At 47.4% G+C, this 26,161-nt stretch overlaps 2 protein-coding genes across 7 annotated transcripts in view; both read left to right on the top strand.

Moving 5' to 3' along the window:
* Positions 1 to 25,828, top strand: part of ITIH6 (inter-alpha-trypsin inhibitor heavy chain family member 6) — a 46,511-nt gene extending 20,683 nt beyond the window's left edge. Inside the window, 8 exon segments of the mRNA XM_021079839.1 lie at positions 17,160 to 17,331; positions 18,060 to 18,553; positions 18,555 to 20,127; positions 21,947 to 22,039; positions 23,089 to 23,124; positions 23,306 to 23,419; positions 24,370 to 24,747; positions 25,617 to 25,828. Coding sequence (XP_020935498.1) covers positions 17,160 to 17,331; positions 18,060 to 18,553; positions 18,555 to 20,127; positions 21,947 to 22,039; positions 23,089 to 23,124; positions 23,306 to 23,419; positions 24,370 to 24,747; positions 25,617 to 25,828 — 3,072 coding nt within the window.
* Positions 2,621 to 10,971, top strand: LOC106506966. Of its 6 annotated transcripts, none has more exons than XR_002340638.1 (3): positions 2,621 to 2,744; positions 3,054 to 3,214; positions 7,822 to 9,340. XR_002340638.1 is itself a non-coding variant. In XM_021080074.1 (3 exons), exons 1-3 carry the CDS (start codon positions 4,933 to 4,935, stop codon positions 10,123 to 10,125), a joined length of 345 nt encoding a protein of 114 aa, XP_020935733.1. In that variant the 5' UTR covers positions 3,771 to 4,932; the 3' UTR covers positions 10,126 to 10,971. The 6 variants fall into 6 exon arrangements, 3 of the variants coding, with proteins under 3 accessions (XP_020935733.1, XP_020935734.1, XP_020935732.1); XR_002340637.1 differs by having other exon boundaries at positions 2,627 to 2,744; positions 7,776 to 9,340; XM_021080074.1 differs by lacking the exons at positions 2,621 to 2,744; positions 3,054 to 3,214 and adding exons at positions 3,771 to 5,047; positions 10,072 to 10,971 and having other exon boundaries at positions 7,776 to 7,951.

Genomic DNA, 26,161 nt, shown 5'->3' with positions numbered 1-26,161 from the left:
GCAGACACCTGAGGAGCTGCAGGAAGGCACTGGCACATGACCTTGGAGGGTCCCCCCATCCTGAGCAGGCAGCTGATCCCTGCCACCCTCAGGGCCCCAAGAACTAGAAAATCAGCTCCACTGCAAAGAGAGGAAAGTTACTGTACTTTCTGTTGTCCTAACAGAGAACTCCGACTATAAAATCGAGTGGGAAATAGTGAACGTGTCATCAAAACAAAGTCCATGGGCAGAGCAGATCGGGCCTGTTCCATTTACTGGGTCACAGACACCATAAAGTGACAGGTATCTCCCATGTTCTGGGTATCCCTCCTCACTGTCAGGCAGGTGATCACCCTGGATCCATTGATAGTTCCAAATTGTGATCTGATTCAAAGTCCATGTTCAAAGGCAAAAGTGGGCCCAAATACAATAAGCAGAGAGACCTTTGCCATCTGTCCCCTGTGCTTATTAGCAAGGAAGCTTTTCCCAAAAAGGCAGGCATCAGATTGCATTTCAGCTCAGCTCACTGTGAACCACAGTAAACCTTGTTTTGATTTGGGGAATTCAACAAGAAATCCCCACCACATCCCATTCTATAAAAGTAGGAGTTAACTGACTTCTCATCCAGGTGCGGCCCAGGTAAAATGGAAATTGCACCACCCAACGTGACACCGAACCGAAGAAGGAAACCAGCAGATGAGGATGCGGGAACAGACCTGTGAGATGTGCAGTCTGGAGTGTCAGCAGGAACGATTGTGAGCACACTGGCCATGTGAGGTACAGAAAGGGGTTTGGGTGGTTGGAATGTAGTGGGGGGATGGAGAGGAGGGGTCGGTGAGGATCAGGCATCAGGGCACGCGACTCCTGATGTGCCTAGTCCAGGAGGCCGGACACTATCCCTAGAGCAGCGGACAGCCCCACAGAGGTTTGAACGGTGTGGCGTTCTAGATTAGGACTTCAGAAGGTTCCTCGGGCAGTGGAATGGAAAAGGGTGGCAAAGGATCAGGATTGGTGGTGGTCGTGCAGGGTAGAGCTGAGGGTGACTGGACTAGGGATTCACTGTGGTGATGGAGAAGTGGCAAGATCTTGCTAGACTTAGGAGCAGAAAGCGGGGGCTTGGTGCCGAGGGTGGTGAGACAGAGCGCAGGCACAGATGACTGTAAGATCTCTGGCCAAGCAGCCGGGGAGAAGGCTGCCCTTGCACTGAGTAGGCAACACTAGAGAGGTGCAGATGTGTGGTAGGGACTCGGGGTGGATGCTTAGTTTGGACGGCTGAATGTTCCTTGCTTTGGGATTCAACAAGTTTGACCTGAATGAGCGTGGGGAGCTGACCTAACCTCTCTGTGCCCAAGAACCTCAATCAGTGAGAGGAGATGAGTCTGATGATGAAGAAACTGCTTTCTGTGTCATTTAATTTAGTCTAGGGGAATTTTCTTTTAACCACAAAGTACCGTTTGACTGTCAGTTACCCCCTAAGGTACAATGGCAACGTCTCTACTGTACGCATGTTGCTGGGCTTTACATATCTGCTTTGTGTCTCCTCTCCGTGTGGCCACTGTGCATCATGTATTGGCCAACTGTAAAACAAATAAATAAATAAATTTAAAATAACAAGTGTTTTTGCCACATGCATGTAGTGTGCCAATCCATCAGCCTGTCTCCCGAAGAAAGAGCTCCCTCAGACCCTCCAGTCTTCCCCTGTAGCCCCTCACTCCTGTCAGATGACCAGGGAGGTCTGTAATCTGCAGGAGCGGGGATTTGAAAGGGATTAAAGTGGAATCTGGGAAACCATCAGTGTGTGGCGGCATAGCAGGGGAGATGAGGAAGCCACTGACAATCCAGATTTGAAACAAGGACCACGAAAATAAAAACCTTTTGATACCTATTAAAGTGGTGTTCAAGCTGTCGATGACTTCCAGGGAAGAGCGGGACCCTCTCTCTTATCCACATATCTGCTTGGACAGGCCACGAAGATGCCTGGCTCATCTGTTTACCATTGCAACAAGGCTGAACTTCACCTGAGCCACGAAAGAGACACAGAAAAAGGACATCTCTGCAAGACTTCTGTGTTCCCGAAGTGGCTTACCAGCAAAGGACCGGCCTTCCCTTTAGGACTTAGGTAAGCGCTTGCGGGTCCACTCTTGGTGTCCTATTTTGCCATAAGGCCTCTCAGGTGTCCCATGGGTGTACCCTGCTAGCAGCGCCAAACACAGACCTTCCTCCGAGTCCTTAAAGGTCAGACACAGACCCTCAGCTCCGTGTTTTCTGTCTCATGAATCGTACTGAGATTCAAAGTCAGCCTCCTGAAACCAGCTAGTCACAAAACAAACATTTCCTGTTCAGTTGATTAGACTCCCCCCTCCCCGAATGTTTCCCCAGTAGCACTGTCTATTAATCTCTCTCAAGTCCAATGCAAAGCCACCTGCTGACACAGTCTGCTCTTCAGACCTGGGGTGGTCTTCCATTGCAATCCGTAGAATAAAGTCAGTCTCTAGGTCAGTTTCTGTGTCTTTCCACGTGTGAGGTGTCACACTGACTGTGAGTTGCAAGAATGGTAAGGAAAACTCTAGTAACCGGAGCCGTTTCTCGCAAGGACACACAACACAAATTACCCGGCAGGCCACAAAAGCCCCACCTTCCAGCACCAATAGGCTACCACCCAGACGCACCGTCTGTGAGGTCACCTGCGCTACCCGGAAACACTTCCCGCGACTCTGGAAGCTATTACGGCTTCCAATCGCCAAGCTGCTGGGACGGGGGCTCCGGTACGCGGCCGAGACGGTCGGCTTCTGTCTTCTGTGCTCCGAATCCCCAGGCGCTAGTGCCGCTGTCCCGGGTCGGAACCTACTCTCCTTCCGGTCGCTCCCGGCTGCCCCCCCCCGGGACAGCCGCAACAGACCGGGTGCCCAAGAGGACCCCGCCTCCCTAAGGGGGTGTGGCCGAGGGGAGGGTCCCATCCCTGTGACGTCAGACGCAGGCCCTCAGACTCCACCTCCCCTTTGGGACGCGTAACCTCTCTAGGACTCCGGAGGACCAACCCCCCACCTCTGTGGTCTTAACCCTTCTATTCCCAGGGGCCAAGATTCCGAGCCTGGGCTAAGGATGGGAGGCGGTCCGCTGGCACCGGGTTGGCGGGAACCTGATCCGGAGAAGGAACGTGCGTGAGAGCGAGCGCAGGCGACTGACAGAGGAACCGACAGCAGACGGAGGGAGAGTTCTCCCTAGGACCAGACCGGTACGCCTTCGTGTCTCAGGACCAGAATTCTCTTTAGCCAAGTAGGATAGGTGCTCTCTGAGAGAAGAGTTGTTTCTGTCCGACGCCTCATCTCTTCGGGATCAGAATTGCTGTCGGACAGTCTGGGTATGGCTAATGTTCTTTTCTAGCTGGGGGTTGCCATTGGTAACCCGAGAGCGAGGTAGTTGAAACTCCCTATGGGACCGTCAGAGAAATTCTTTCTCGAGGCTGTGTTAAAGAGGTCATGATGTGACATAGGAATAGACATACTTTTGATAGGCTCTTAGATTCCTGCATTGGTGTGCAGTTATTCCGACAACTTTTATCACCTGACTCAACTTGCAGCAGTGTGGAAGCAGTAAAAGGAGGAGAGCATCTTTTCTTGTCTTGTTTGGAAAGCAGGGATCTTGGGCAGTGGACCTGCACTGTACCAGAATTTGTTTCGAGAGGGTTGGTTTGGGGTTTTGTTTGTTGTTTTGTTTTGTTTTGTATTATTGCCATGCCTGTGTCATGCAGACGTTCTTGGGCCGAGGTGGGACCTGTGCCACACAGCGGCCAGAGCGACAGCAGGGACAGCACCGGCTCCTTAACCTGCTGAGCCACCAGGCAGCTCCTCCAGAAATGTGGATGTAAGATTAATTAGGGGTTTCCGTTTGTATTTCCAACACCATTTTCCTACATAGACGTATCCCTACTGGGCGTGTTGCATACGTTGTCTATGCGTTGGGGTTATTTTGCTTGCTCGGTGTTCAAAAAGAGAAAAGTGAAATGGCCTGTGCCTGGTCTCTTGGAGTGCCAGCAACAGAGAAGCCGCACCAGAAGAAAGGATTTCCATATTTTAAGAAGTAGTATTACACCAGCTCCCTCTGGGAAGGGAGTCTCCTGCCTAGAACTTGTTGGCATTCGATTAACTGTTTTGTGAGTGGTCGTGTCAGGGAAACAGTGGTTTTACTGTTTTTAGTTGAATATTGGCGACATTGCACATTGTACTTGTCATTGCATGAAATGGGTAAGTAAAACGGCAGATCCTAGGGATCCCTTTTCTTTATCCGGCATGTGGGTGCGATGCAGGCTCAAAATGCGAACGTTCGGTTTAGGCGGGGCCGACGTGCAGCCTGAGAAACTGTAATGTTTATGAAGTGGGGGGTCGAGGTGCCAAGAGGAAATCTGTGCTTTGTTAGAAGATTATGTATGCATCTAGGTAGTAGGTAGAGCCAAAGGACGTATAAGGTGGTGAATGCGAATGAAAACAGGTGAGTCCTTTAAGAGGGAGAGATCGGTGTGGTGAACAGTGCTGGGACCTTTGTATTTTAACAGACCTGGGTGAACATTGGTCGCGACCACTCCCCAGTGGTTGTGACCTTGAGTGGGAGTAGGCTTACCCTCTCTGATCCTCAGTTACCTCATCTGAAGATAGGGACACTAATATTATGTATGATTGCACCCCCGCCCTCCAGGCGGAGCTTGCCTGACCACCTGGCTTCCAGGGTTCTGGGCTGTGTCCCAGGGCCCGCCGTCTCCCACCAGCCCGGGCTCTCATCACGCCGGCTTCCCTGTTGTCTTCAGTTCAGCTCCCTGCCCACCAGACTGTGAGCTCCTCCAGGCCCATCTTCCTGCATGAAACGAGCCTGTGCGCACAAAGTCTGCCAAAGCACGGATCCCGGAGCCTGGTGCCCCACAGATGCTCTAACACGTTGACCTCTGTCGTCCTGTGAGTGATGATGGCACGAGTAACACGGGGTGCACACAGAGAGCGGTGTAGCTGCTGTGCTAGGGTCAGGCCCTTTGTTGGAAACAACACATCGGAAAGAGTGTCTAGAGCACATCTCTCAGGTTCGTTTTCTCTTGTTCCGGGAGGTGTGGTTTCTTGTATCCCCACCCCGTGCAGAACCCCATGGTGCCGGTGCAACACCCACATTGCCCTTCCTCGTTCATAACTATTACACCAGCCGTGTCTCTCCTGAGCACATTTTGCCAGTGAGTGAGCAGTGAACAGCCTCTGCTCAACTTGCAGTTCCTTTGAGTGGGTGAGGGGCATCTCGTCTGCTGCGGCCACCCTGTCCCGAGTTTCCAGTGGTCCGTCTCTTCCCTACTTTTCTTCCCTTTATTCCGTATCTTGGATAATCTTTTCCCTCTCAGGGTGGAGGTCTGCCCAAACTCGCAGCTGCATTGGGCAGTTTGCAGAGGGCACTGATGAACAGAAGCACCCTGGGTGACTACTTGTTGAATGAAAACAGCCCGGACAGCCCGGCTCCTTTGTTTCCTGGGTCAGAGGAGTGGCCATCACTCAGGCTGCCCTCAGCCGGATGGACAGTGCCAATCAGTGTCTTTGGGCAGGTCCACGTGGGCGCTGTCACTCATGGAAGGAGACTGCTGTCCCCATCTTCCTCTCGCCTCTGTGATTCTCCTGCTCCTTCTTCCCCCCCGCCCCCGAGCCCTCCTTTGCACTCCCACTGCTGTCTGTGTACACGTGCACCGTGCCTGAGCCCGCCCTGCCACCCACTTCATGTGGGTGACTGTGAATTACCTTTCCCATTAGGCCTGTTGTCTCTTGGCTCACAGCCCAAAGCAGACTTCCTGTTCCACTGAGTCTGGATTTCTGTTTTCCTTACCCTTCCCTTTTTCCTTTTTTTGGCGGAGCAGTATGGCATCTTGCTAAAGGACACTAGCTCTGATTCTAGGCAACCTTCCTTTCAGCCCCGTTCTGCCACTTGCTGTCGTATGGTCTTGAGAACTTTACTCGGCCCGCTGTCACCTGAAGAGGGGTTAATCCTTCTTGATGAGGAGGCCACCCGAAAGGGTGTTACTTGTGAATATGTCATAAGCTTCATGGAAATGTGCTGGCACGTTCGTTCCCCGTCATTACAACTGCGGATGCTGCCACGGGGCGGGCTGCAGGTCGGGCCTTACCCTGCATGAGCTCCAGCAATGAACTTCAACGTCCCACTAGACATCTCTGTCCAGCCCTAGAGGCTCTCTGTTTCTCTGGCCCAGTCCTCCAGCTTCTCCCCCTCGCCTGGAGGAGCTCTCAGCAGGCAGCTGGCACTTCCATTGCGGGTCTCCCACCTGGGGACCAACAACCGACGAGAGCTTCTGTCTTGTGCTTCCGTTCTGTCTGTGCCAGTTGTGTCCACGGGTGAGTTGGGGCTGCTTCCCTTTCCGAGCCATAGGCCCAGTGTTTCTGGGAGGCCTGCGTAGAGGAACGGGGCCAGGCATCCTTCCTCCTGGGAGACCCTAGTTCAGGTTCCTCAGTGCCTTGACCCTCAGCCTGGGTACCAAACCGCCCAGCCTTCTGCCAGACGGGGTGCTTCACCAGCAGGAGAGAGGGAGAACCTCCAACTAGAGATGCGACAGGAAAGCGGAAGAGTGTTTCGGAGGCTCCCAGCACGGTGGTTAGGCGAAAAGTGAGACTCTCATCCCCACCTGACATAGACCTGAACAGATTCAGACAGGGGTGCTGGTGTGTTGCCACATCCTGAGCGGGCCTTCCTTTGGGGACCAAACAGCGAGCAGTAGCCAGAGGAGGTTCAAGCGCAGAGTGAGCATTGGAAACCCTATCAGCATGAGACTTGATCTGATCCCAGGAAGGTCCTCATCTTTCCTGCCTGGAATTTCTGGATCATTCTGGGGCATCCTATGGCAAAGGAGATGGATTCCTAGTGGACCTTCGCTCCTAGATCAGAGCTTCCGTGATGCGTGTTATTACTGTCACACCCTGTCTCCCGCCCTACTTCGTTGTCAGTGGGGTACCCAGTGTCCCTGTACTATGCATGCTTTGCTGATGTCCATGTGCTTCTGTGCCATTTTATTGGCTGCCTCCAAGAAGCAGCGCTGGGGCTGCCGGAAGGCGGAAGGCTCGTGTGCTAGGCTGAGCTCCAGCTTTGATGGTATGAGGCCAGTCAAGCCGTGGTGAGGGGTGTGGAGCCAGAACTGGGGGAGGGGTGGGGTGGTTCACCATTTCACGGAATTCTCAGTGTCAGTTCTTGCAACCCTGAGGAGCTCACCGGACGTGAAGGTCTTCCTGCTCCATAGCAATGACTCTTCTCCCTTGAAGGACCTTCTGACCGCTTCTGTCGTTGTTGATAGCAAATGAATACACACACTAAAGGAAACTAACATCAGAATCCAAGTTTGTTCATCTTGTTCTGTGCTAGGTGAAGTCTGAGGTTACTACCCTTCAATCCCAGAGCAGCAGATCCAAGTTTGTAAAGAGGCGCTCTCAACTGCGTAGGTTTGCAACAGTGCAGGGTGGAGGGCACAAGAGCACACCGTCTGGTCACTCTTGGTGGCTCTGCGGCCAGACCGGCCTTCACATGGCCCAGGTGGACAGGAAGGAAAGGGGCCCTCCGGCCCAGGGAGAGTTGTAAGCAGGGTCTGCTGTCTACAGCAGCTGGTCCTGCAGCTGGCGCTGGTGGCCCTGGCGTAGGGGGCCAGGGGACAGTCCTCAGGGTCGGTGCGTGTGAATCGCACTTTCACGGCTGCTGCATGGGATCCACATTCGGCCTCATTGAGTTGTTCAGGAGTGGTCTTGGGGGTTAGGACTTGTGCCTTTTCCTCGCAGGAGGCGTGACTGCTGAATCCACTTTCTCCCCACACACAACGTCCAGTGATGTGCACCCAGCAAGCGCCCGTGGGATCCTTCTGAACGGAAGAAATTCTGCTCTCTGTCAGCCTGTGCTGTTAGGTGTCCCCAGGAAACCCACGCGTCTTCTGCGGACAGACCTGGCTCGAGAACAGGTACGTTTATTGGATTCCGAACTTGTGGTCGCATCAGGGAGCGCGGCAGCTCACCTGACCCTGCCAGGCTTGTCTCCCAGCCGGAGGGTCGAAGGAAGGGCTTTTCCTCCTGAAGGTCAAAGGTCTAAATTCAGACAGTCATTTGGGGTGTGTTTAGCAAGGGTAACGTGGCATTCCACGTTTATTGACCCTTTACCAGGTATCAGGCAGTATTCTCCATGTGTCTCTCTATCCCCTGATCTAATCCCCTCTCACAGACCCCTCGTTTTGCAAGGTTTCCGTGCTCATTGCCAAGGCGAGAAAGTGGAATACGGAGAGGTTGGGGGACCCGCTCTGAGTCACACAGGCCATCAGAGGAGGAGGGACACCCAGACGTATGCATCCAGGACTCAGAGCCCACACACTTGACTTTTGAAGTTAAAGTTGACATGGGGTACTATATTCCTTTTAGGTGCACAGAAAGGTGCACAGTGTGTTTATACATTATGAAATGAGGACCACGATGAGTATGGCCACCATCTGTCACCATGCAGACTTATCACAATATTGTGGACTCTCTCTCCCGCATTGTATGTTCCGTTCCCCTGATTTATGTAGTTTATGACTGGAAGTCTGTATCTCTTAACCCCCTTCCCCTCTGGCAGCCACCGGTTAGTTAGATATGGAAGTACCTCTGACTCTGTTTCCGCTTTGTTCTCTGTGTTCGCTTGATTTATTTTTGAGGTTCCATATGGAAGTGTAATCATGTGCTATATGGCTTTCCTCCCTGTCTGACTTATTTCCCTTAGCATAATGCCCTCTAGGTCCTTCCGTGTTGCTGCGAATGGCATGATGTCATTCTTTTTTTACGGCTGAGGAACATTCCATCATGTATATGTACACACACGCACGAACGCACAACACTTTTTTGTCCATTCATCCATCAGTAGGCACTTAGGTTGCTGCTATATCTTGGCTCTTGTGAATAATGCTGCAGTGAACAGAGGAGTACATATATCTTTTCTGATTTCTTATTTGTTGTTGTTGTTTTGTTTTGTTTTCTTTAGATAAACACCAAGAAGCAGAACTGCTGGATCATATGGTAGTTCTAGTTTTTCTCTGTCGAGGAAACCCCATACTATTCTCTACAGTGTCTACACCAATTTATATTCCCACCAACAGTGCATGACGGCTCCCTTTTTTCCTCATCCTCGCCAAGATTTCCCCTTCGTTGTCTGCTTCAATAATAGCCAGTTAATAGGCAGGAGGAAATATCTCGTTGTGGTCTTGACTTTTCTTTTCCCTGATGATTAGTGGTGTTGTGCATCTTTTAATGGGCCTGTTGGCCATCAGTAGATCTTCTTTGGAAAAATGTCTATCAGGGTTTGGGCCCATTTTTGGTCTGTTTTTTGTTTTGTTTTGTTTCGGCCTTTGCTAGGGCCACTCCCACAACATATGGAGGTTCCCAGGCTAGGGGTCGAATCGGAGCTGTGGCCGCCGGCCTACGCCACAGCCACAGCAACGTGGGATCCGAGCCTCGTCTGCCACCTACAGCACAGCTCATGGCAACGCCGGGTCCTGAACCCACTGAGCAAGGCCGGGGATTGAACCCGCAACCTCGTGGTTCCTAGTCAGATTCGGTAACCGCTGAGCTACGACGGGAACTCCCCTTTTTGTATTTTTTTTTTCTTTTTATATAGAGTTCTATGAGTCTTTATAAATTTTGAATATCTGTCTCTTTCTAGATATATCCTTTGCAAATATCTCCTCCCTTTCAGCAGGATGCCTTTCTGTTCTGTTGATGGTTTCCCTGGCTGGGTAAAAGCATTTTAGTTTCACGTGGTCCCATTTGCTTATCTGCTTCTGTTGCCCTTGCCTGAGGAGACCCATCCCAAAAATATATCGCAGAGACCTACGTCAAAGAACATAAGGGCTCTGAGTTCCCCTAGGGGTTTTTTTCATTTCAAGTCCTACATTAGTCTTTAATCCATTTTTGGTTGACTTTTGCATATTGTGTAAGGAAGTGGTCCAGTTTTCCCAGCACCATGTGTTGAAGAGATTGCCGTTTCCCTGTTGTATGTTCTTGGCTCTGTTGTCATCCATTAATAGGCCATGCAGGTGTGAGTTTGTTTCTGTCACAGCCCACACTCTTGACCATCACCGAGCAAGCATACCCGCCCTTAAGGCTGGAGTGAAGTGGGAGGAGCCGGTGACTGCAGTGTACCTACCCAGCTGGCGGCACCCCATCCGGGTAAGACACATCACAGGACCCTGCCCACAGTGCACTGGGGCAGGGGTGACCATCCCCACCCGGCACAAGTTCACCAGGGTGGTGATGTGATGGGTTCGCTCCAGCAGCCAACCCAGATCAGTCCTGCCAACCACAGTCAGTCGTTTAGCCAATCATGAAGGTTTTCACTGTGTCCCTTCCATGCCCACTCCGTGCCAGGCTGGCTGGCTGGTGAGCAGGAGTTGCAGAGCCAGTCACCGCCATCAGGAGCCGAGTCTTTAATCAGACAGAGAGCTAACACCCACCTATGTCGTGGATTCTGGGCCGCAATCTGAGCCACGGGCACCCAGAGGCCAGAAAATAGTGACGGGGAGTCGGCTTAGGGTGTGATGGCCAAATAGCAAATCTGAATGTACCTATAGCAAGTAAAGGTATTAAATCATTAAGTGGAAAACCTTCCGACAAAGGGAAGTCCTGGGTCCGCTTACTTCATTGCTGAAGTCTATCAAATGTTTATGGAAGAAACAATGCCCATGTGTCACAGACTCATCCTGAATATAAAGGACAAGGGACTATTTCCTGCCGAACTCATCCTATGGGGACAGTTTTACCCTGCCACCAACACCACAAGCAACCTTTAGACTGCTATCTATCAGTAATAGCAATACACGGATCATCAACCAAATATCAGCAAATCAGGGAGTTCCCATTGTAGTTCAGTGGGTTACAAACCCGACTAGCATCCATGATGCGGGTTCGATCCCTGGCCTCGCTCAGTGGGTTAAAGGATCCAGCATTGCCGTGAGCTGTGGTGTAGGTCCCAGACTTGGCTCAGATCTGGCGTGGCTGTGAGCTGTGGCATAGGCCGGCAGCGGTAGCTCCGATTTGACCCCTAGCTTGGGAACTTCCATATGTCCCAGGTGCAGCCCTACACAGAAAAAAAAGAAAGAGAAAGAAAGAAAGGAAGAAAGAAGGAAGGAAGGAAGGAAGGAAGGAAGGAAGGAAGGAAGGAAGGAAGGAAGGAAAGAAAAAGAAAATAGCAAATCCAGCAACATTTGCAAAGGGCTGTGAAACATAACTAATCGAGGTTTATCCAGGATTGCAATGTTGGAATAACAGTCAACCTCAGTTAAGGTAAACAGCATATTAACATGGTAAAGGACAAAAACCACCTGTCATCATCTCCATAGACAAAGCAAAAGCATTTGACACAATTCAAAACCCATTCATGGTGACGACAGTCAGGCAACTTGGAATAGAAGGGAGCTTCCTCATTCTGACGTGGGACATCCTCAAGAAACATCGGCTCTGTCGCTTCATATTTAGCACCGTGAGAATGAATGCTTTCCCCTTGAGATCTAGGACGAGGCAAGGCTGTCTGCTCCAGCCACTTCTATCCAGCTTTGACGGAAGGTTCCAGCTGGAGGATCATGCAAAACCAGAAATGAAATCATCAAGAAGTTAGGAATTCCCATTGTGGCTCAGTGGCAAGGAACCCGACTAGTATCCATGAGGACGAGGGTTCAATCCCTGGCCCCGCTCAGCGGGTTAAAGGTCCGGCATTGCTGTGAGCCGTGGTATAGGTTGCAAACGTGACTCAGATCATACGTTGCTTTGGCTGTGGTGTAGGCCGGCAGCTGCAACTCCAGTTCGACTCCTGGCCTGGGAACGTCCATATGCTGTAGGTGTGACCCTAAAGAGGAAAAAAGAAAAAAGAAAATACATCATGGAGAAATTAAAAAGGAAACCCACGTGCATGCAAATATGTGTCCTTAGATGTTCACAGCAGCATTGACTGTAATCTCCCCAAGGTGGAAACCCTCTCAAGGTCTGTCAACTTGTGCATGGGAACAAAATGTGCCATGCCCATACAGTAGAATCGCACCGATGGATAGAAAGGGGCAAACTTCCGGTTGCTGCTACAACATGGGTGAGCCTCCAAAGCACTATGCTAAGCGAAAGAACCCAGATGCAAAAGGCCACTTACTGCAGGAGTCAACTTACATGACATACCCAGAAAGGGCAGATCAACCGACCCAGAAATTAGATTAGAGGATACTTGGGCCTGGAGGTACTAAGGGGAGTTGACCGCTAAGGGGTACAGGGGACTCTTTCGGGGGTGCTGGCAATGTCCCACAGCTGGGTTGTGGCGATGGTTGCACAACTGTGTAAATTTGCTGAAAGTCACTGCATTGGTCCCATTGCGTGGGTGTGGTTTGTGGTAAGTAACTTATTCCTCAGTAAAGCTGTTTAGGAAATGTAATGCCAGTGTCCAAGTCAGTCATGCAGGAAAAGATATGCCAGTGATGTTGTGACAATAAGGATCCCCCCCTCTTTCCATGTTCTGGGTCCTGCCTCCACCATGTGTGCTAGACGCTCCCTCCAGATGGAGCCACTGGGCCAACGGGACAGAATTGCTGGGGGAGCGCACATGGACTCGTGTGTCTGTGTGTGTTCATCCGCAGGCACCCTTTGTGTGAGCACAGTTCAGTGGCTCACGGCAGGCTCCCACAGTTCATCCTTGGTCTGAAATTCCACCTAGGAGCTTTTCCATTCTTCTCCAATCCCAGGGCCCCAGCGTCCGTTTCCCTGGGAACCGATCTCAGCCCTCAGCTCCACCCTCTGGTCACAGGAAGACTTGCAGTGTGTAGAGGGGGTTGTGTGTCCACCCCCCCCCCCACCCCACCCCATAAGGGCCCCGGCTGAGCTCAGCAACTCAGGCGGGGGTTACACAGCAGGGCAGTAACCAAGGCAACGGAACTCCAGCCTCCTCCCCCAGGACCCAGGCCCGTTCCCTCCCCTTCACAATTCTCATCATACATTTAGGCTCATAGAAGTGGAGTGGCTTGCTCAAGTTCACACAGATAGTCATTGATGGACTGGGGACTCAAATCTGTATTTTGGAGGTGTTAATTCCAGTGATTTTAAGCACAATATATATCTTCATCATTTTATATAGCTGTGGTTTCTAGAAACCACGGAAAGGAGCGTTGTGACCTGCCTTTCTACATCTTAAACTGATAGAAGATGCCTTGATTTTAAGTGGATCAGAATCTTTCCTGTCATGAAATGAATTCAGGGGACAGGTCACACATTCTCATAGAAGATGGCATTTCCTGAGAATCTCCTGTTGTCAAGGGACAGGTTATGTTTTTAGAAGCATGTTGGTTAATCTTCTACTATTTTGAGATTTTCCAGCTGTCTTTCTGTTTTAAAACTAATTTCTAGCTTTATTCCATTGAGTCTGAGAACAACTCTGTATGATTTATATTCTTTAAAAATTTGTCAAAGTGTGTTTTATGGCCCATAATGTAGTCTAACTTAGCAATGTCTCATGTGAGCTTAGGAAGAAGGTCCATTGTGCTGTTGTTGGATGAAGCATGTGTAGATGTCAGTTAGATTCAATGAATTGATGGCGCTGTTTAGTTTAACAATGTCCTTATGGATTCTCTGGATCTTCCTGCAGAATCTGTCTGTTTCCGATATAGGAAAGTTTTCACAATAATTGTGGATTCATCTATTTCTCCTTGCAGTTCTATCAATTTTTGCATCATGTATTTTGAGTATTATTAGGTAAATATATGTTAAGAATTGTCATGTCTTCTTGGAGAATCAGCCCCTTTACTCTCATATAATGCACCTCTTTATCCATCCCTGATAATTTACTTGCTCTGAAGTGTACTTTGCCTGAAATTAATGCAGCTCTTCCAGATTTCTTTTGATTAGTATTAGCAAGATATATATATTTTCTATCCCATTACTTTTAATCTACATATGTCTTTATATTTAAAATGGGTTTCCTGTAGAAAACATATAGTTGGGTCTTGGTTTTGTTTTGTTTTAATTAACACTGACAGCCTCCGTATTTAGAGAATTCATGATTAAAGTGATTACTGATATAGTTAGATTAATATTTGCTATATATTAACTGTTTTCTATTTGTTTCCCTTGTTCTTTTTTTTTTTGGTCTCCTACACTTTTTCTGCCTTCTCTGGTTTTAATAACGTGTATCATATGAACCCATTTTTTTTCTTGTCTCTTAGCATATCTATTATGCTAGAAAAATTTCTTAATGGTTGCTCTAGAGTTTACGATGTGCCTTTACAACTAGTCCAAGTCCACATTCAAATAACACTATACAGCTTCATGCATAGTTCAGGTATCTTGTCCAATTCCTCTCTCTTGTCCTTTATAACATTTCTGTTATTAATTTCACTTATCAATAAGCTATATTCACTGAATACAATGTTACTATCACTATTCTGAACAAATCATTATCTGTTAGATTAATTAGCTAAAATAAAACATTTTATTTTACCTTTATTCTTTCTAACAATCTTCCTTTCTTTATGTAGATTCAAGTATCTGAGCTATTCCATTTTCTTTCTCTCTGAGGAACTCTTTTAACATTTAGCTGTTCAAAATGAATCTACTGCTGACAATTCAATTTTTGTTTGGCTGGTAAGGTCTTTATTTTTCACTTTGGAAGGACACTTTTGCTGTATACAGAATTCTAAGCATGAAGTATTTTTCCTTCAATATTTTAAATATTTCACTACATTCTCTATTCCTGTGCATGGTTTATCAAGAGAAATCTAATGTAATTCTTATTCTTGTTCCTCTATAAGTAAAATGCCATTTTTCTGTGAGCTCTTTCAGGATTTTCTTTGTCTCTGATTTTCTGTGCAGTTTGAATAGGGTATGTCTATGTGTACATTTTTTTTCGTACTTATCCTGCTTAGTGTTCTCTGAGCTTCCTGGACCTGTGGTTTGATGGATGTCATTTACTTTGGAAAATTTGTGTCTGTTATTCCTTCAGCTATTTCTTCTGTTACTTCCTCTGTTTCTTCTCCTTATGGTATTCCCATTACACGTTACACTTTTGTACTTATACAAAGTTCTTGGATATTCTGTTGGATTTTTTTTCATCCTTTTTTTTCCCTCTTGCTTTTCAGTTTGGGAAGTTTCTATTGTCATATCTTCAAATTCATTGATTCTCTCTTTGGCCTTTTTCAGTCTCCTAATAAGCCCAACAAAGGTATTATTCATCTTTGTTAGTGTTTTATATTTCTAGCATTACTTTACACTTTCTTAGAGTATCAATCTCTGCTTATATTTCCCATCTGACCTTGCGTGTTGTTCATATTCCCTATTAGAACTCTTAGCATATTAGTCATGCTTATTTTAAATTCCTGGTCTGCTAATTCCAAAACTCTGCCATATCAGTCTGGTTCTGATTAAATTCTTCAGACTATGTTTTTTCCTATAGCATGCTTTGTAAATTTTTGTTGAAAGCCAGACAAGAGGTATGAGGTAAAAAGGAACTGAGGTAAATAGGCCTTTATTGTGAGGTTTTATGTTTCCCTGGCTAGTAGTTAAGTTGTATCTTCTTGTTGCTGCATTTGCAGGTGTCAGAGGCTAAAATTGCTTATAGAGTCCTTGTTTTGTCTCCTATGTTGTCTTGAGTTATCCTAGAGACTTTTTCCTAAAATTGAGTACAGGCTTCCATTTCTTTCAGCTGTAACCTCCTGTTTTCACACAGGAAACCAGCTGATATGGTAGTTATGTATGGAGGGAGGAGAAGCATTCTATAATTCTATGTTTGGTACTCAGTCCTTTAGGGCACCTGCGTCCCTGGAATCTTGAGTTTTTTCAGCTTTTTTCCTGCTTTACATGGGAAGACTAAAAAGGTTTGGAGCTGGGTATATTCCTTCCCATGCATTAAAGGCTAGAGGGAGACAGTTTTCAATACTTCCTTTCCCCTAGTTGGGTTACAATCTGATAAAACACAGGTCAGTTAGCCTTATGTCCCATGGGCTCTGTGGTTCAGAACGACAAAGTACAAAGGTTTACACTGCTGCCAGATCTCTCTTCGGTAAAATGAGAATAATGTTAGTACTTCCTTCTGTGTGTTGCTATGAGGATGAAATGAGCTGATGCATCTGTAGTACAGAGCCTGGAACATAGCAAGTGTCTATAAATGGTATCTAATACTAGAACTTCCATACCCTATTCCCTGAGCCTAGCCCTGTACTAAGTATTGTCATGGAGAAGGGAGCCAAGAGCAAGTAGCACTCTGTTCTCAAAGGACTCGATATCTATATGGAAAATTAAAACATTCCATGTAAGATAGTCAGCAAATAGACTGGAACATGTAATGTCTGGATGCGAAGAGCATAGGTCAGAGTAGGCAATGAAGAAAGGGCTGCCCAGAGAAGGAACAGTGAATATATATACATGTATGTGTAACTGGGTCACCATGCTGTACAGTAGAAAATTGACAGAACACTGTAAACCAGCTATAATGGAAAAAATAAAAATCATTATATATAAGTAAAGGGGAAGTGGAAAGGTCTGCATATAAAGGGCAAAGCTTTGGAGATGAAATGGAATCTAGGTTATCTGAGAGCTGGTGAGAAGACCAACCTGGAAGAAACAGGGGATGAGGTAGAACAGTTTAGATAGAACAGAGAACCAAAGCATGCAAAGTCGTTGAGAGGTACCTGTAAATACCCAGAATCACAAAGCTCTTAAACTTTAGAGTTTAATCCTGGGTCATATGGTTCAGGAAACATAGAGCACATGAATCCTAGTGCTCTGAAAGCATAGAGCTTGAAACTTCTAGACCGCCATTGTCCAATAGAACTTTTTGATGATGGAAATATTCTAAAAGGTATCCAATATAGTAGCTACTGGCCACATGTGGCTATTGAACACTTGAAAAGTGGCTACGGCAAGTTAAGAAACAGAATTTTAATTTTTCTCTAACGAAATTAGATTTACATTTAAATAGCTACATGTAGCTAGCAGTTACCATTGGACATTGAGGTTCTAGGCTTTGGGCCATTAGCACCTATAGGGCATTTTGACCTGAGAATCCTAGACTTAGCGTTGGAGTCAGAGAGTGTTAAAACCATACAACATTTAGAAAAAGCCTCTCAGTCCTGAGCAAGACGTCAGGTCTTGGTCCATCTTCTTTACTTCATCTGTATCCCACAGACTAAAAAGGCCATGAATGTGATCCTTGGTAAGCTGCAGGTCAGTGACTACTTCAACATCATCTCCTTTTCTGACACAGTTAGTGTCTGGAAAGCTGGAGGCTCCATCCAGGCCACCATCCAGAATGTCCACAGTGCCAAGGACTATCTGGGCCACACGGAAGCTGATGGTTGTAAGTGTGAGACGTACTCACCCAAATGGGCAGGCTGTGGTGACATGGGAAATTCTTGAAACATTCCCTTCATTCCCTCATCCACTTCACCTCTCACAGTATCTGAACTATCACTATTACATTTTACACAAATATGTTCCTTCATCCTTTTGGGTTCTTTTGCATAGTGGAAAGAACACAGTTCTTCATGTATTTTAGGCCACATTCCTCTCTGGGCCTGAGTTTCCTCCTCTTTAAAGCACATGCTCAAAATAATTTGCTAAAACTCTTGTTTTATTTTTATCAATAATCTAGATTTTTTTCCCAAGCATTTGAGCAAGTTGCTGCCCTGATTTTGGCTTTTGATCAATCCTCTCTCAGACAGTTACTGAAGTCTTCCCACCTACCACCTCCTGACAACTCAGCCCTTTTTCTCCCTGTAGTATTGAGGTGGGGATGCTATCCTTGGGGAGCTGCTAATCTGACTAGAGAATGAGACATCCCCCCAGGAAACAGGCAACGCATTCTGAGACAGGGAGTGATAAAAGCCAAGGAAATGTGGGCTCAATTGTCAGATATCAGGGAGCTTGTGTAGGGGTGGGGAGTCAGGAAGGATAAGCAGTAGAAACAGTATGAGCAAAGATAAAGAGATATGACTGAGCCTGGGAAGTTGGTGAGGTGCCAAGTATGTCTGCAATGGGGGTAGAAGTTACTAGAAACCATGGTCTCACAGTCTGCTCTCCAATTAGGGACTAACATCAATGCAGCTCTGCTGGCAGCTGCTTCAGTGCTGAACCATAACAACCAGGAGCCTGGGAGGGGCCTCAGTATGGGGAGGATCCCTCTCATCATCTTCCTGACAGATAGGGAGCCCACAGCTGGCGTGACAACCCCCAGTGTGATCCTCTCCAACATCCATCAGGCACTGGGCAACAAGGTGTCCCTTTTCAGCTTGACCTTTGGAGATGATGCTTATTTCCCACTGCTGCATTGCTTGTCCCCGGAGAACCGAGGAAAAGCCAGGCACATATATGAGGACGCAGATGCAGCCCCACAGCTGGAGGGCCTCTATGAACAGCTCTCCATGCCTCTGCTGGCAGACGTATGTCTGGACTACCTAGGTGGCTTGGCTGGGGCCTCCCCTTGGGCACTTTTCCCCAACTACTTCGGTGGCTCAGAGCTGGTGGTGGCAGGTCAAGTGCAGCCAGGTGAGCAGGAACTGAGCATCCGTCTGGCAGCCCACAGCCCCCAAGGGTCAGCTTCTTGTGGCTCGCCACAATGAAGTGGCCACCAACAGAAGCCAGAAGGTCTTTGGTTGCCAAGGGGAGCCAGCCCCCAATGTAGCCCACTTTATACATCGCCTCTGGGCCTACATCACCATTGGAGAGCTGTTGGAGGCACGCTTCCAAGCTCATGATGCCACCACTTGCCACCTGCTGGCTGCCAAAGCCCTCAACCTGTCCCTTGAATACAATTTTGTCACACCTCTTACTTCACTGGTCATGGTGCAGCCCAAAGAAGCCAGTGAGGAACCCAGGATACAGACTTTCATCACAGATAGACCAGGCACCATCACACCCTCGTCCACTAGCAGGCATGGCCTAGGGGCAGGCACAGCCCAGCCAACCTTGGTGCCCAAGGTTTCTCCCAAATCAAGGCTTGTGAAACCAAAGTTCTACTTAACCTCAACTACTCCTGCCTCTGCAAGGAAGATTCCTAGTTCCAAAGAGTTGGAGCCACTGGATCAGAAACCTAGTACCCTATCCAACCTCACACACCCAAAGGCCAAAATCTCAGCACAACAGGATTCTGGCACCTTGGCTCAGCTAACATTCAGGACAAAACATGCTTCCCTTGTGCCCTCAAATTCCAATGCCCTATTGCTTCTGAAGCCCAGCATGCCATTACACCAGGATGCTAGCACCCTATTACCCATGAATTCCAAGACACAAGCCTCACTGCTGAATCCTGGCCCATCCCAGCCCAAAGCTGGCTCCATGAAACAATCTACTCTGCTGCATTCCAAACCAGGTGTTCCATCACAACCTAAACTAGATGGCCCATCACACCCCCAACCTGGGATACTCATATCGCAGTCACTCAAAAGCCTGTCACAGACAAAGCCTGGAGTCTCCACACATCAGATCATCAAATATCCACCACAAACCAGAGCAAGTGTTCCTGATTCCAAGACCCCAAACAACCTGCCATACCCTGAACCCAGGATCCTCTTACCCAAGACCTCTAAAATCCCATCACCTCTTAAACCCAGTGTCTTGCTTCACCAAACTCCCCTAAGCTTATTGCTTTCCAAAACTAGGATCCCAACCCCCAATAAACCTAAAATCCCATTAACCCCCAGATCTGCCAAAATCAGGCCCCCACCTCCTCAGAGCCTAAGCACACTCCCAAGCACAATCTCAAGTCCCACAAGTCCCAGCAGAACCATGACCATTTCTGTCCTTGGAGAACCCCTCCCTACTCCCTTTCACCCCACCCTACCCTCTCTGCTGCCCCTTGGAAGGCTCTGGCATCAACATGACCTACTTCTAGAGCTCCAAGGTACCAGGCAGATTCTGCGACCATCTGTGTCAGAAGTTCCGACAATGGGCCTACCCAACAGCTCTGGGCCTATGCCAGAAGGCAGTCCCCCAAACCTGCCTGTCTTGCCACCTTCTAGTGCCCTCCCTGAGGAAGTCAGCCTCCTCCTTCTCCCTGAAGAGCTAGAGCTGCTGCCTGAATTAGTGGTGGAGTCCAAGTTTGTGGAGTCCTTGAATACACCAACTTTCTATACCTTCCTCACTCCTGACAAAGATGGTGAGTTCCATGGGGAAAAGGCCAAATCACAAGAGGGCAGTATGAATGGGGAGTGCAAGGAACTAAAAGTGTACAAATCTTATACATATTCTTGTGATCCAAGCTGCTTGTTTTTAGACTTTGAACCAGCAACTTAACTTCTCTGAGCTTCAGCACATAGGCTCTGGGAGAGAAGGGATGTTAAGCCTGTGTATGCACAGAAACACATTAGCTAAACTATGGCTTTGACACTTGCTTTGTTGGACAAGAGACTTGCTCACGATTCTCAAGCAGAGAAGGGATGTGGCTTATTACTGGGAAAAGCAGGTCTGACTGGTTCTTTTGTGCACTATGAACAGCCTTGCTTAATGTGAGGGCTATACAAATTTGGGAGGATGGTGAAAATTGCCTTCAAATTTCCAGAAGACTGTGAAATAATAACACTTTACATTTTTAGCTCTTCCTATGTGCAGGTAGCGATCTACATGTTGCACTTGTAGTCCTCATTTAATCCTCACCAAAAAACTGTTAATACCTGCATTTTACTCACGGGAAAGATGAAGCACAGAGAAGTGAAGCAACTTGTTTCACATCACAAAACTAGTAAGAGATTTGACCCTACGTAATCTGGTCCCATGCTGAATGTGATGTACCACTTCACTATTCTGCTTTCCTGAGAGGAGTGACATTTCCTGGGTACCTTATAGGGCAGGATTAGAGCTAGCCGGTGGTGGCAATAAGTCACAGGGATAGAAATTTGGGCATGATATCCTTGAAATATCCCATCCTTCACCATTCTCCCTCCCAATATCTTATCCATTTTCAATTCCTGACAATGTTATCTCTAATATGTTTGTCAAATGTACCCACTTCTCACCACCCCAACTGACACTATCCTAGGGCAGACTACCATTGTGCCTCACCTAGAAAACTGTTACAGCTGCCTCACTGGTCTTACTGGTCTTCTTGTTTCCTCTCTTGAGAGATTCTCTTTGCCATTCTCCACCAGTAGCCAAAGGAATCGTTTAAAAACATAAATCACTTCATGTCCTTTCCCTACTTAACTCCCCTCAAGAGTTTCCCATCACATCTAGAATGAAGTCCAAAGTCCTCTTTATGGGCTACAAGGCCCTACATAACCTGTCCTCTATCTCAAGACTTCTTTCCCCTCATCTTCTCCTACTCACCCTCGGAACTCAAGCCCCACTGGCTTCTCTGTTCCTCCAATCGGCCATACCACCACCCCTGCCTCTACTCAGGGACCAAGCTGTATCCCCTGCTTGATAATTGCTCTCACCTGCTTTGCCCTGACCCTTACCTACCACGCTCATTTCTTCAATTGCCACTCAAACTCCAGCTCATGTCTTAAATCTCAGCTCAAATGTCCTTTTCACCCCTTCCTACTACCCCAGACTACATCAAGTACCTATAAGTCCCTTAGTCAATATATTATGTTTTTCTTATAGCACTTATCAGCATTGGTAATTATAATTTCATTCATGTCTGCCTCCCCAAGTAAAATATGAGGTTCGCCAGGTCAGAAATAAGACTTCCTTTTCCACTACCATATGCCTGATGCTTAAACAGTGCCTGAATAAATAAATAAAAGAACAGTCGAATACATGCATAAATGCTGTAAGGAAGAATTTTTAACATAACTGAGCTTAAAGGACTAAGATGAAATGGAGAACTAAGGTCTCAGTCTTAGCAATGTTCAGATCCATTTAGAAAGCCAATGAGAACTCTCCTGATCAGAAGGAAGATGTGCCCTTTAGTAGGCCGAGGGCATCTTTGCCCTGAGAGTGTGAACGATTTCTTTTATATGTTTTGTGTTTGGCAGAAAATTCACATTGGGACAGAAATTCTGAGGAAATCCTTGGAGGAGCTAGAGGCAGCATGGAATCTCAGGGAAGTTCTGCAGGACTGGCAAAAGGTGAACAAAGAGCTCCCCTGACAAAGACCCCTGAGCTTTCACGTCCATTCAGCTAGAATTTCATAGGCATTGCTTGAGCCCAGAGGAGGGGAAATGTATCAGTCTTCTACTGCTGCATAATAAATTACCATGAATGTAGTAGCTTAAAACAGAACCCATTAATTATCGCACAGTTCTATTGGCAGGAAGTCTAAGTTAGTTAGGTTCTCTGCTCAGGGCCACCCAAGACTGAAATCAAGATGTTCAGTAGACTAAGTTTTCATCCTCTTCCACATTCATTCAGGTTGCTGGAAGAATTCAGTTCTTCATAAGACTGAGATCCCTGTTTCCTTGATGATTGTTGGCTAGCAGTCACTCTCAGCTCTATAGGCCACCTGGGTCCTATAGGTTTCTCACATTCCTTGCCACATGACCCCTTCCATCTTCAAAAACAGCCATGGAGAATCTACCTCATGTCAAATCCTTCTCATATTTCAGACCTCTCTGGTTTCTCTGTCTCTGACCTCTAGACCCAGATTTAAGAGGCTTGAGAAATTAAATCAGTCCCACCTGGATAATCTTCCTATTTTATCAAATGCCCACATTACTTAACCTATTTATGAGAGTGATAGCTCATCATACCACAGTCCTGGGGATTTCACAGGGTGTATACACTGGGAAATTTTGGGGGGTTGGCATCTTAGAATTATACCTACCACAAGCAGAGAGCAGGAGAAAACAGCATTTGAGTTGGCCTGTAAAAAAAACTAGAAATCAATCCTTGGTAGCTAAAGGAAAAGAGAACTTTCCAGGTGGCAGGAAAAAACAGAAGCAAAGGATCACTAGCAAGATAAGACAGGCATTCATAAGAAGAGTCACCTCAGTTGGGCTGGATCATGCAGAGAAAAGTGGAGAGGTAGGCAGGACTAAATTTCAGAAAAGACTTAAATGCTGAGCTGAAGAATTTGGTTTTTATCTGGGAGGAGGTGATTCAGAGGCCAGGGGGTCCAGAGTTCCTAGGAATGCAATAGGTAAGTCTCTAACCAACACAGTCCCCTTCTATTTTGTAGGCACACTGCCAAGTATCTTCACTTTCTCATCCTCAGGTAAGCCAGCCACCCTCACTGTTCTGTTTGAGTGGACAACTTGTGCACTGGGACTGGTGCTGGTCTGTCTCTCTGGGATAATAGACATGGTATCCTACCTTCCCCTCCTCTCTCCTTCCTTCTCTTCCTCTCCAATTCCTTCTAGGGCCTTAACTTCAGGGTTGTGTCTCTTGTGTTGTAGTGGATGGGGACCCCCACTTTGTGATCCACATCCAACACTCAGAAGAGAGGATCTGCTTTACACTGGATGGGTGCCCAGAGGACCTGCTACAGCTCATAGATGACCTAAAGGCAGGTGAGAGCCCCAAAAACTCTACCTCATATAACTCCACAACTAGATATGCACATGTCAACACTCCAGACATTTGTGTACTAATACAAACACATAGAAGTGCACCTCATTAACACACAGTTATGTACCCAGACACAAGAAAACAACACAAATATACTCTAACACAAGATACTCAAGAATACAAACAATCCAGGGCATACAGTAAACTCACACAAATACATACTCTGACACATATATTTTGATACTTTCCACACCTATACACAGTAACATACAAACATACATCCAGATGTGCACAGTATATGCCCAGATATACACAATGACACATATGACAACACATTCAGACACACAGGCACTGATAACCCCAGATTCATCCAGGTACACAAGAGTTCAACACACACAGGCACATATACTCTGCTACTCTAGACATATAAAATATACCAGTGCACACAAATACCATGACACACAGCTAGAAGAATATACATTGACATCCCCAGATATATATAGGTACCAACACACAACCAAACACACACAACATAAACTATTCACCAATACATATAATACCAAAATATCCAGAGACACATAAACATACAACAAAAAAAAAACCTACCCTACCATAGCACCTTTCCCAAATATGCAGATGCACTGATATGCCCAGAGATACTCATATGAATAGATCCAAACACACATATTTACAAACTCAGAGGCAAGCATGTACATGCAAGCGGCCCCACTATGTAAGCATATGCATGCATAAACATGCCAACACACTGCACAGGAAGGAGCAAGTAGATGATCTGTGGTAGAAACACTTTCCTCAGGAGCTAGATCTAACCACAAATCTGCACCACTTCATCTGAACTTCAGGCCCCGAAACTTCCCATTTCTTGTGCTGTGGGTGACCATGTGAATGACCAAGTGAAAGACTGTGCTCCCAGCACCCACTCTCCCTCTAGGGCTGCATGTGCGTGGACAATTGCTTGGGGCACCATCAAGGCCAGGCCACAAGGACCAGATCCGTATCTACTTCCAGACAATCACAGTTACTACAGACAAACCCTGGGTCTACACTATCACCATCACCCGAAGTTACATATCTGTGCAAGGTGAGGGTACCTTGCTCTTGTCCTGGGACCAGCCTGCCCTACTGAAGAAGCCCCATCTGGAGCTCCATGTGGCTGCTGCAGCCCGCCTCACCCTCCGCCTTGGACATCACCTTGAGTTCCTAGTCCTCCGGGACTGCTACCAGAACCCCAGCACCCTGCAACTACCCCACCTGGGGTTCTATGTAGTCGATGGTTCAAGTCTCAGCCCCTTGGCCTGTGGCCTGTTGGGCAAGTGTAACTAAGGTTGACAATATCCAGGGAGCACCAGTCCCAAGAGAGACCCTGACAATGTGAAAGGACAGTGAACAGCCAGCACCTCAACCCACAAACCACAAAGAGAAATCAGAGCCAAGCTCTGCCCTTGGGGAGCTCCTGGTCTAGGGAGAAGACAGACCCAGACATGGATAATGATCACAGAGAGTTATCAATACTAGACAGAAAGCAGTCCAGGGAGCAGGAGGAACCTAGGGTGAGACACCTTGTCTAGCCTTGGAGCTCAAGAAAGATCTCCTTTAGGGGAGAGACCCACACTGAGTCTGGAAGGCTAAGCAAATGTGTAGAGGAAAAAACAGAGATTGGAGGAGATGGAGTTGGAGTGGTATTTGGCTTTATTCTGAAGACAATGAGAGTCACAAAAGTCAAAATCAGGGGAAAGACACAGTCAGACCTGAGTATTACAAAGATCCCTCATGAGGCAGCTGTAAAAAAGAGGATTGCAGGAAGCCAGACTGTAGGTCAGAAGACACTAGCAGAACTTGAGGCAGAGGCCCACACCAGAGTTTGGGTAGTGATGGTGGGTTGGACAGATGTTTTTACTTCCTCTGAGCCTCCTGACTCCTCCAATCTGCCTTGTTATCTCCTTCAAGCCAGACTATACCCCTTCTACTGCCATCTCATCCACCTTAGCTCTCTACTTTCATTCTAAACTCCTGAGCCATCTGGTTCCTCCACAATGCCCAACCTCTTCTCTCTTCCAGGCCTTTGCTGCCTATCCTCCCTCCCACTTATCCTTCTAGGTTCCCTGCTTTAGGATCCTTGCAGACCTCTCAGTGGGACTTGGGTCACTGCCTAACTGGTACTGCATTTCTCTACCTTAGGGCAGTTCAAGCATGCAGACATCCAGCTGGTGGCAGGGCCTATGGGGCCAACCCTGAGGAGGCATGAAGGCTCAGATGTGCCTGTGGTCCTAGGCAAGAGGCTGGTGAAGGACTCACCAAGGCTGCCACCCTGCTGGGCTTCTTGCTGGCTGGTGAAGCGCTCTCATGTACAGCAGCTGCTGGGCCACCCCTACTTTGCCTATGTCCTGTGAGGGCCCCTGAATGCCAGAGCTAGGAGACCTGAGTTTGGGAGATCCAGAGGCAAGGGTATATGGTGATCCAGGAACAAAGACTCAAACACATGGAAACAGACAAAGACATACACTCACACATGCACTAAATGACACAAATACACCAAAACACACAAACACAGAGAGACATGCAAATCTATGGACCTATAGGCTTAGGGACTCCAGCCTCCTTACAGTCCTTACTTTCTTCAGTCTCTACTCTCTTCAATCCATACTCCACGGCAGCCTTAGAAGTGACTTCCTTAAAACAAAAAACCGAGTCAACAGTCCTGTTCACAACCTTCTCTGGCTCCC

The sequence above is a fragment of the Sus scrofa genome, chromosome X (genome assembly GCF_000003025.6).
Source record: "Sus scrofa isolate TJ Tabasco breed Duroc chromosome X, Sscrofa11.1, whole genome shotgun sequence".
NCBI lineage: Eukaryota > Metazoa > Chordata > Mammalia > Artiodactyla > Suidae > Sus > Sus scrofa.
Note: the sequence above shows the minus strand (reverse complement) of the source record. Positions and strands in the feature narration are given on the sequence as shown.